Here is an 11,393-nt window from a genome sequence, read left to right as displayed (position 1 = left end):
ACAGGATGTCACCCCGGCAACACAGACACGATGTCCACACTCTTCCTTTGCAGTATTGTAAGAGCCATGGCTCGCCAAACTGTGCAAAGCTCCAACACGACTACAAATATATTAAGTAATGTATGGATGCTTTGTGGCCGGCGGGCATATCAATGTATACCTCCACGGTGGTCCGGCCGTTGTACATTGGGCTTTCTTGCTCCCTCAGTTTTTGTTTCAGATCAGCCACCTTCAGGCCGTTTGCGCAATCGAAGAGATCTAGAAAATGGCCTGGGAGGACCTGGCAGTACAGGAACACAAGTTGCACGATCTATATTTCCATCTATGGGGGTAGCCATGAATTACAGAGACATCTATGCATTAAATAACTGGACTATGCACATGTTCAACGCTACCATTCAGACTACCAACTTGTTAAACAAGGAAGTGGCAGAAATACGAGAGATTGTTCTGCAAAACCGTTATGCTTTAGACATTATCCTTGCCTCGAAAGGAGGAGTATGTGCCTTAATCCATTCTCATTGTTGTGTTTATATCTCTGATTACAAAGCCAATATCACAGGTACCATTGAGCATATGGAAGACATGGTTCGTCATGATCCATTACAATCCGACGGATCTGGCGCAATAAACATTTGGGATGCCCTATGGTCTTGGCTACCTGACGGAACCTGGCTGCGATCATTGGTTTCTGGTATTATAACTATTGTGGTTATTTTAGTTTTGATATGTTGTTGTATTCCATGTTTGCCTTCGTTGTTTATGATGTTTAAAAATTTTTCCTCAGGAACTGTCACCCATCAACAGGTCAATTTAGTAACTACACCTATCACTGCAATTCAGTTACCCTTGCTAACCAAACCGGCCTTCACTTTGCCAAGCGACATTGAGGATGACTTCCTATAAAGAGCAACCTCCTTTTTTTTAATAAAACAGAAAAGTAGGAGATGTTGGAATTATTGGGTTATCTGGCCTGTTAGGCTGAGTCATCAGCTGCAGTAGGCCAAGGTATGAGGAAGTCAGAAGAAAAAAAAGATTGGCGTAAACAACGTGCCATGCGGTAATGTGTTTTGGTGTTTGTTAGTGCCGTGTGTAACAGCTGTATAGTAGCATGTGCAAAACAAAGTTAGCACGTGTAATATGCTAATATGCTGTGTCATAACAAATGTGGTTGGTGTAAGGTGGTCACCAGGTGCCTATAAACCCGCCTTCTGATAACACAATAAAAGGGATGCTTCGGCTTTGTTCGAGGCTCCCATCCCGAGGAAACCACGTGTACGTGTCTGTTCTTCAACACCCATGGGAGACCGCTGGGCGCGAGAAAACCCACAAGATGGCAATGTGATGACGCACTAACAGCTAACAATCAACTATGGTCAGTGGAAAGTAAGCTACCAGGGAAAAGTTAACTTATTTCCTCATACTAAGGCACACAGAGAAGAGGAACCTATGAATCACAGGACTTGCTCTCAGCACACTGTAGCTGCCATGATTATTATTAATTTTACAATGTTTCAAAAAATATAGTCATAGTTTGTAACACACTGGAAAGAATTGCAACTGCAATACCTAGGTCAGTGATGGTGACCCTTTTAGAGATGGAGTGCCCAAAAACCGCCCCCCCCATCCCCGTCCCTGCTCCGCCCTGCCCACTGGGCCACCCACCACCTCCACGGCCCACCACAGATCACCCAGGCAGCCCAGCACTATGGCGGCCACGCCCTCCGCCCATGCCCTGCAGCATCATCTGCGCACGATGGGGCACAAGGGCAGAGTCTTGTTTCTGCTGCCCAGCTACCATGTCCTTGGCTGCGCTGCTTCACATGGACCGTGGCCAGTGGTGACTCTTCTCGGGGGGGGGCTGCTGCGAGGGGGCCGTGGGAGCAGGCGGGGCTGGGGAGACAGTGCATGTACCCACAGAGAGGGCTCTGAGTGCCACCTCTAGCACCCGTGCCATAGGTTTGCCACCACTGACCTCGGTGAACAGATAAAATTGACCAAAAACAAGTAAAATGAAGCATCTAAAAGCAATATTCCAGGATAAGGTAGGAGAACGGGATGGGAAGGAGCTGACTTTGTAGGCATTGTGTTAAAGTTAAAGTTATCTCAGATTGTAGCTATAGTTCTATTTTGATACTTTATTAACGATTAGCAGCCTGCTCTTTTTATTCAAAGGATAGCCTTCCCTGACTTGGGCAAGGCTATTTACAAAGGGGTTGCTACTGTAGCTAATGCTGCTTCTCTCAAAAAGATGCTTCTTTCAAAAGAAAGCAATTGCTTCATAGAATAAGAAGTCCTTGGGTTACAACCCTAACTGGGGCCAGCATTTCCACTGTTATGCAAAATGGTCGTTAAAATGTGACTGGGCCGTTCAGTGACAGAAGTCCCGATTGTGGTAATTAAGTGAAAACTGTTCAGTCGTTAGGCTAAATTAACTCACATTTTTCCTTTACTGGGTGATCTGCCTCTGCTTTACCTGCCCCCACTTGATCTCTCCCTCCCATTTCTGCTCTTTTGGCTGCCCTGCACAGCATGGCGGAGATGAAGAGACTCCGTATTCCGCTGCCACCACCGTCCCCATCTGACGTTGTTATCGTCTTCACCTCCCTTTCCATTTCCTCCCTGCCCAGCCTGATCTGGAAAACGCAGCCCCTTCAACGGCCAAGGCCCTGCAAAGCCTCTCTCACTCAAATCCCAGCCAGCTCAAGGTCAATTTTGCCGCGGGGATGACGAACAGTGGCAACAGTCCCTTCCCCCAGGCAGACTTGAATCGCACGGTGCCTTTGCGGGCAGAAACTCCCTAAGACGAGTGCAGGACGTGCATCGGCACCAAAACAGGAAGCAAAAAAGTTGCAGAGGTGGAGCTACGACCAACGCGATCCCCCAAAGTCTCTGCACATGCCCCGAGGTTGCGCCGGACGCAAATCTCCTGCACTGTTCTACATTATTTATTCATACTCCACTTTTATACTTATGCTCATCGCCCCAAATCGCTACAAAACGAATTAAAACGCGTATGCCTCAAATAAGTATTTTAATACACTATGTATCCACGTGTAGAACGTCACGTTTCAAGGTAGGGAGTCGGTGGCTTTTCTGATGTTGGGTTGCACTTCCCCTTAGTCTGAGCACGCCGAGTCCGGAATCGTGGAATGGAGTCCAAATAAATTTGCAAGACCAGCGGCATCTCAGCGCTGCAGGGAAAGGCAAGACAGTGCCCACAAGTCCCATATCACACCGTCTCCTGCTCCTCCTCCTCCTCGGGGCTGTGAACCTCTGACCTCACCAGAATAGGAAGCAAGATCCGGCGCTTTTGCGCCGCCCCCGCAATTCCGCCTCCGCCCTTGTGCAGGAAGCTCCGACGGGCGTCTTCGCTGGTAGGCTCGTGCGGGAGCTGGAGCTGTCGCGGCCTGGCGATAGTGGGGTGCAAAGAATGGCGTACGAGCCGAGGGAATCGCTGCTTACCCCATCAGGAGGCGCGTGAGAAGAGGAATGGCAGGAGGAATGTTACCCCTTGGCGAATGGCTCCCGTTCCTCTTCCTGTGGAGGCTGTTGCTCTCCGCGGCTGTCGAAGGTAGTTCTCTCAAGGGCTGGGAGGTACTTTCCAAGGCGTGCAAAAATAGCTTGGGAGGGTGGCTGGAGCGGACCTGGGTGAGAGGCCAAGGTCTCTGGAGGATCTTGTGCCTTTTTATTAGGTAGATTGTTGTTGTTTTTTAACTCCCAAATGGGCCGAATTTTCCAGCATCTGAATAAGGTTGCTGTCGCTTTGCAACACTTACGAGTTCAGTTCTAATCTCAGCAGGTCGATTTCCTCAGGGCGATAAGACAAATAAATAAATAAATAAATGGTAGACTCTAAAATCAGAGTCTGTGGTCAGAGACTTCCCAGTTGTAGGGTAGAGGAAGGCTCCTCCTAAAGGCAAAGGGCGGCTGTTGGATTGAAAAATGGCGAATTTATGCAGAGGAAAGGTTACCTTTGATAAGTTTGATAAGGAGATACTGTTCTATAAAGTTCTGAATCTGCTTATTTTTTTTTAAATGGGTACTGATGTAGAGCTGCATCATCAGTTATGAATGTTGTTTTTAAACAGACATGTATGGAGCAGTGGGATGAGAACTAACTTGACCTGTAGGATTCTTGTGAATGGTAGCAAAACAGATATTTGCTTGGTGCCTTTTAATCAGTTATATTAAAAAAGAGACGGTGCTTTCAAAATAAATGAGTGATTTCAGTAAGACTACAAAAGCTGATGAATGGAGTAGGTAAAAATGAGTTGTTAGATATAGAAGTTAGTAGGTAAAAAATGAGTTGTTAGATATAGAACTTGTTATAACATGTATCATACATCTATGAATTATAATTACTTGTGTGGATGCAATATGTTTTATTGAATGTAGTTGCCAAAATAATCTGCATTAATATTTTGGGAAGAACTTCCCTCCATGGGCTCTATGCTGTCAGGCCAAATCTCCCAAAATGAAAAACAAAATAAATGTACAAAAGTCTACTGAAAAAGCATTTAAAAATCATGCAAGCAGTAAAAATCATCATGAGCATTATCAGGCATGTACAATTTATCTAAATAAAGATTTTTCATATTTTTCAATCTGTGTTCCTCAGAACCCAAAATTTTATGAGAACTTGGTGAAGTTCTGTGTAAGAGAGGAGAAACGTAACTTGAATGCTGCCAATTTACTGTCACTGGAACTTTACCTCTTTTTCATTTTTTCTGAATACTTTTTCTTTTCAACCGTGAGTTTGAGACACCCTGCTTTAAAATATGTATTATCTTAGTTCTCACAGCAAGATATTTTTAGTAAGTTTATATTTTACAAAGTATCTCTAGGCTGCTAACTTTTCATGGCAATGACTATTTATTTCTAACCCTGCCATTCTGGCAGTTAGAGAATTTCCTTGGATGTGGATTCCATCCTTCTCTTAGATCAGTAGTTCTCAACCTTTCTAATGCCGCGACCCCATAATACAGTTCCCCATGTTGTGGTGACCCCCAACCACTTATACATCACCGGGTGCCAAGGGCGTGGCCAAAGAAAAGGGGAAAAAAATGGCGGACAGCCTTGTTTGGCGACCCCCATGAAATGGTCGTTCGACCCCAAATGGGGTCCCGACCCACAGGTTGAGAACCACTGTCTTACATCTATCCTTCTACCCATACCTCCCAATGCCCTCTCTTCAGTCTATCTCCAGAATTCAAGTTGGAAAATGTGTCTGAACTTATCCTATTGTGGCAGTTCTAACACTAACTAGGACTCAATTAAATGCACTTATTTTAACCTTGGCACCCACTGTAGCTTCCTCCTGTCCCTCCCCCGTGCATGCACCTTGAGAGGGGGCTGCTCTGGGTTTCCACTTCATGAGAGGTTAAGGGAGTTGTGGATACTTTAACTTTGAAGTAAGGAGAGAATCTCTACCTTGCTTGTGTTTTTGCAAAAAAGTGGAAATTTCCCTGATAGGCTTCAAATAGGTTTGCATTTGTAATTGTTAGGAATTTTAAGAACTTTTATGTAAATTGCTTTGAATCACCAGAAATAGGAAGGCATAAAAATGTTGCAATAAGTGTTCTTAGGCTATTGGCACACTGCCAGTATACCTTAGTTATTACCCTCCAGTATATTATATCTGCATCAGTAATGGCTAATTCACCTCACTATTGGAGTGTTTTGGAGCATGGTGACTTGCGCACGTTATGTTTTTATTCCTTTTAGCATCTCTTGTTTCTTTGCCTTTTTAGAGTTTTCTCTCTCCTTACCAGCACCACAGAATTTGACAATTAAGTCATATAATTTTCAGAATGTATTGAGGTGGTCTCCAGTTAAGGGAATCAATGGTTCAGTGTTTTACAGTGTTCAGCGTTGCATGTAAGTAAACAGTTGTCAAATATAAAATATAAATTTCTATTCTTTATCACATGTTGTAATTCAAATTACACCACTAAGGAATTCTACTGTCTTTGTATTATGTTGCAGAAATTCAGACCGAACATGGGAAAAACTGAATTGTATAGATATCATGAAACCTGAATGTGAATTTGAGTCTATCAAGGATTTTTATGAAATTATTTTGCGTGTTAGAGCTGAAGAAAGCAACTTAAAATCTGAATGGACTGAATCATCTCACTTTACTGCTCTGAAAGATAGTATGTTTCATTTGTTACTTGTTATTTATTGATGACTTAAGCCTCTGACTAAATATGTTTTTTTTAATCATTTCATATGTGAAAGCGAAAACTGTAGGCTATAGTGCAGCGGTTCTCAACCTGTGGGTCGCGAACCCATTTGGGGTCGAACGACCATTTCACGGGGGTCGCCAAACAACGCGATCTGCATGCCGCGCAGGGGGCGGTGCATGGGGGCGCCGCCACACATGCGGGCCGCCTGCTTATGACCGGGGTTGCCGTATAAAAAGGTTGAGAACCACTGCTATAGAACAAAAGATAGGCCCTATACTATAAAAACAAGTCTTGAATTATCTCAGAGACGGGATTATTTATAATGGCATCAGCTTTTATAAACTAAGATCCAGAGGCATTTTATGAAATTGACTCTTTCATAAAAGCTTGTCAATGCGTTTTTGAAAAAAAGAAATGAGACTTATTTATCGTAACAATCAATAGCTATTCATAAAAGTATGCTATAAGCAGAATTGTACATTTCATTTCATAGAGGCATGTTAGTCACAATTATCTATATTCTGTATCTCTTACCCATGCTGGTACAGACAGATTCACTGATGTGCCTTTTTCAGCCCAAGAAAAAAATTCATGCGTTTCATTGGTACACTATCCTCTGTGTAAGAAAATTTAGATCTCTTCTGTAATATTATTTAAGTTTTGATTGATTCATTTGTAAGATTTATATCCTTTTTCCTTCAGAAACTCAGGGAGTCCTTTGTGGGATATACTTCTCCACTTTTCACTTTCACAATACTGAGCTTTTATGGTCAAAGATAAAATCTGGATCCAGTACTATTAGAAAGTACTAAATTCTTTCATACAAGATATGACCCAGCAGAAAATGTTATTCTTAGTTCACAAGGGCCTCCCATTTATGTTGCCTTCAGCTCCTAGATGACCAGCTGGGTTTATTCTGTTTACTCAAATAGTAGTAGCAGAAAATGCTGCAAGTAAGCATTTCTTTTTGAATGCAAATACTCTCAATCATTAAAATGAACTAACATAGTTCATGCACACATTTCTTATGCATGTTTGATTAAAATAATGGTGACTTGATGTTTGATTAAAATAATGGTGTTTGTTTATTCATTTTAGCCATTATAGGACCTCCAAGAGCAATAAATGTAACTTCAGCAGCTAATTCAATTCTTATAAGTTTCTTGCCTCCTTTTGAGAAAAGAAGTAATTTCTCTTCATTTGTCTATACAATCTATTGGGAGAATTCAAAAAATGTATCAGTAAGTACTTGTCTTTCCTTGACAAACTGATATAAGAATTATTAGGAAACATTTGAATGAATCTGTTAATTTCTTATTTATGTTTATATCATTACCCATACTGTTGCTGGTCAAAACAATTTATAATAACAATATTAAGGTTGAGTAATAAAAACAAATACATTAGATTAGGGGTCCCCAAACCCCAGGCTATGGACTGTTAGGAACCAGCCTGCACAACTGCAGGTGACTGGTGGGTGAATGAGCAAAACCAAAATCATCCTCCCCCGGTCTCTGGAAAAATTGTCTTCCATGAAACTGGTCTCTGGTGCCAAAAAGGTTGGAGCCACTGCATTAGATAATATAAAGCATTGTCATTAAAAAATGGAGAAATCATCAAACATGAGTGAAGAAAATAATCAGTAGTCCCCTAAAAAAATCTTTTGAGCAGCAGGCACCAGTTCCGTGGAGAATGGATTTTCGTGCAGCGGAGGAGGCGTGGTTTTGCGTGCTTCCTGCATGAGTTTGCATGGACCAGTTGCCGGAATGCTGTGGACCAGAGGTGGTCCACAGACCAGGGGTTGGGGACTCCTGACCTAAAAGATATAATCAGGCAGGGAAGATATGTTACAGACCCCATTAGTCAAAGAATTCTGACTGGCAGAATCTAGGAAGAGAGCCGCCTTTGCTGTTGCCCCCATACTATGGAATATACTTTCCCCGGAGATGAGCGGGCCTCCATTCTCCCGGCCTTCCGAAAAGGGTCAAAACATAACTCGGTAGCCTTGGGGGGGGGGGCAAAGGTTTGTTTAATGTTATGAGAACTCATTCTCTGTCTCCATCAACCAATTTAAATAGAGTTAAATTGCCTTCTTGGAAATTTTCTTCTTTGGGAATTTTATAATTTAACTTTAAAAAAATTTAACTAAATTAATTTTAACAGTTTAATTGTATATATTGTTTTATATGCCAATTTTGTGCTGTACACTGCCCAGAATCCCTCTTTGAGGGAGATGGGCGGTCTAGAAATACGAACTATAAATATAATAGATAATAGGGGATGCCTTAACAGGTATTAAGGAAGAAAGGCCTGCTCATGACTACCCCCCACAACCTTTGATTACATAGATTAAAAAGATGTATTTTAAATACATTAAAAAGTACTAAAATTATTCTAATGGGATTTGTTTGGACTTTTTTAAAAAATAATAATAATAGAAAATGAGATTAGCTGGTCCATGGAAAATAAATCTAGCTTCACAATTGGGTTAATTTTTTAGTAGAACCAATCCTTTTCTAAATCAGTACAATTAAACACACTAAATATAGGAGTGATTGACCATTAGGAGAAAAACAAAAAAGAAGAGTCTTAGAGTCACTGAAATTTGAGCAGTGTACACATTTGTTAATTTTAATACTTTAATGTTTAACTGGTTAGCTTTTATAGTTCTAAACTGATTTTATATGTCTTTTAATTTTTGATTGCCCACTAACATTGGTTGAAAGATGGGTGGCTATATAAATGCTTTAGATAAATAAATACATTTAATAAATAAAGATGATTATAAGAATTAGTAGGAGGCAGAGGCTGGGAGGTTTCACTTATTTATTGAATTTCTATGGCTGCTTACCTATACATGACTGACTACTTGATTCTGCATATTATTGGTCTCACATCCTTTGTAATCTGCAAACAACGTACCGAAGCTTTTCCAACTATCTACAGAATTTCTTCTTATCTAGATGGGATAATCACATTATGTTGTATAACAAGATATTTTTTTAACTTGAAATTATTTAGAGATCAGCTTTAATTCCTTGATAGAGGTCCACAAACATCTTAGAGCATGGGTGTCAAACTCGCCACGTCATGTGACGTGTTGTGATGTATGGTGACTTTTTTCGCATTACCGGAGCTGGGGTGGGCGCGCCCTCTGCATGATGCAACCGGCCCACGAGCCGGCAGTTTGACACCCCCGTCTTAGAGGTTTATACAGAGGAAAAGCTACGACAAATTCAATACATCCACATTGCTTCAAAATGTATAAAGTTTGTCCTTGGCATTATTTTAGATCTTTTTTTATTTATTTATCTGGAGTTCCTTGGCAGTCTCCTGACTATTAACCAGATCCAACCCTTATTTTTCTGAGATCAGATATGGTTGACAAGATGTCACTACTATCTGCTATGACATTAAATAGAAAACCATAGCAAATGTGTCATGGGAAGTAGAGAAAATAGAGGATATGTTACAAATGGTATAGATGGGAGAGGCAGAGCTTTGAGCACCTTTGATTTTGGAGACAACAAACATATAAATCCTTAGACTATAATTTATGATCAGTTGTACACTAAACAGTGACACTGGGCTTCCTAAATCCTAATTGCTCAGAACTAATAGTAGTTATTTTAGATATTCTGGAACATAAGCTTTCGGCAGTCACAAGAGATCTTGGAGATAGTGCTACAAAAATCATTGGTTTGGGGGTAGGTAATCTTTTCAGTGTGGGGGCCCCATAATATCTTTCTGTTCTGCCTGAGAGCTGCAAGGGGCATTGTAGCTTTAATGGGAAATTAAAGCTAAACTTTTCAGACCTACCTTTTAAATGGGCAAAGGAGTACCTAAATCTTGCAAAACAAGGTCAGTGCTCCTTAAATTCACCCCTTCCCTGTCCCAGCTAAAAATATTGGATATAATTGCAGTTCTACCCCATAACAAAAATGTTGGCTGTATCTACTGAGAGCTACCTAAAGGCCAAGAATGGGATTCTGGGGGATGCAGGTGGGCTTAGGAATTGCCTGTCCCCAGATTGAAACCAAAATATTGCAGATAAACACTTACAATAAACCTACCATGAACTAGAACATCTGTACTTCTGAAATTAATAAAGAAGGGCTGTAATTTGGATAAAGAAATTATATAATAATGTTTTAACTGCTCTTTGTTATTATACAGCTAACCATGAATACTGTATACAGACTTAAGGATCTAAAGGAAAGAACTACATATTGCTTTAGGATACAAGCAAGCCTGAATGACCTCAAAGGAGAAAAAAGTGGTATTTATTGTGCAAAAACTACAATCACTGGTATGTATTATTATTTAGCTGATATATAATTATGTAGATGCAGAATTAAAGGAATAGATTGTACCCACTGATTATTTCTTATGTTTAAATTATCTATCTACTGTGGAAACATAAACTGATGCCAAATTCTCCTCACCAACCAGGTCTTGGAAATACAAGCTATTCTAATATGGTAATAGATAAGAGATTTATTATACTTGGCCTGCCATTCAAAAACAGTGGCCAGGATTACTGTTGGTAGGAGTAACATAACCTGGCCCTAAGACAAGATCAGGAGTAGAAGTGAAGATTAGCCTCAAATATCCAATCTTCCTTATTGAGCACACATGTGGCATATCTCCTCACTTTTTCTCTGCTTCTTTGGTGAGGATCCTGTGGATCTCAGCCTTTAAATCAGGGGTCCTCAGCTTTGGCAACTTTAAGACTTGTGGACTTCAACTCCCCAAAGCTGGCTGATGAATTCTGGGAATTGAAGTCCACAAGTCTTAAAGTTGCCAAGGTTGAGGACCCCTGCTTTAAAGAATAATATTATCAGAGACCCTTCTCTATGTCAGCCCTACTCCTATGGAATAGCATCTCTGTAAAGGTAAGATAGTCCTTATTGCTGCTGTTCCATAAAGTGATTAAGGCCTGGCTCGTCTGCAAGATAGGTGAATATTGTGTCACTTCTGAAGAGGAAGTACCTGATTTTTCTTGTATCAACAGGAGTATGCAGTTATGGTTATGATTTTACTGTTTTGCCATTTGTGGCTTGATTACTGAGATTTAAATAGTGCTTGAAAGTTGTTCTGTAATAAAGAGTTTAAGCCAAAGGCTTTTTTAATTGAAATATTATATAAATCTTAATATAAATTAAAGATTATACTTGAGATTATAACAGTAATGAACAATAC

The 11,393-nt window shown here is 40.7% G+C and overlaps 1 protein-coding gene across 1 annotated transcript in view; it reads left to right on the top strand.

Annotated features, from left to right (window-relative positions):
- The first annotated feature begins 3,328 nt into the window (after window positions 1-3,328).
- Window positions 3,329-11,393, top strand: part of LOC120296956 (interferon gamma receptor 2-like) — a 12,163-nt gene continuing 4,098 nt past the window's right edge. The window contains exons 1-5 of the mRNA XM_039319034.1: window positions 3,329-3,574; window positions 5,754-5,880; window positions 5,989-6,158; window positions 7,290-7,432; window positions 10,368-10,500. Coding sequence (XP_039174968.1) covers window positions 3,493-3,574; window positions 5,754-5,880; window positions 5,989-6,158; window positions 7,290-7,432; window positions 10,368-10,500 — 655 coding nt within the window. The 5' untranslated portion in view covers window positions 3,329-3,492. The remainder of the gene's footprint in view (window positions 3,575-5,753; window positions 5,881-5,988; window positions 6,159-7,289; window positions 7,433-10,367; window positions 10,501-11,393) is intronic.

Source organism: Crotalus tigris, unplaced genomic scaffold, assembly GCF_016545835.1.
Source record: "Crotalus tigris isolate CLP2741 ecotype Arizona unplaced genomic scaffold, ASM1654583v1 scf7180000017601.7605149639:7615979, whole genome shotgun sequence".
Lineage (NCBI taxonomy): Eukaryota > Metazoa > Chordata > Lepidosauria > Squamata > Viperidae > Crotalus > Crotalus tigris.
Note: the sequence above shows the minus strand (reverse complement) of the source record. Positions and strands in the feature narration are given on the sequence as shown.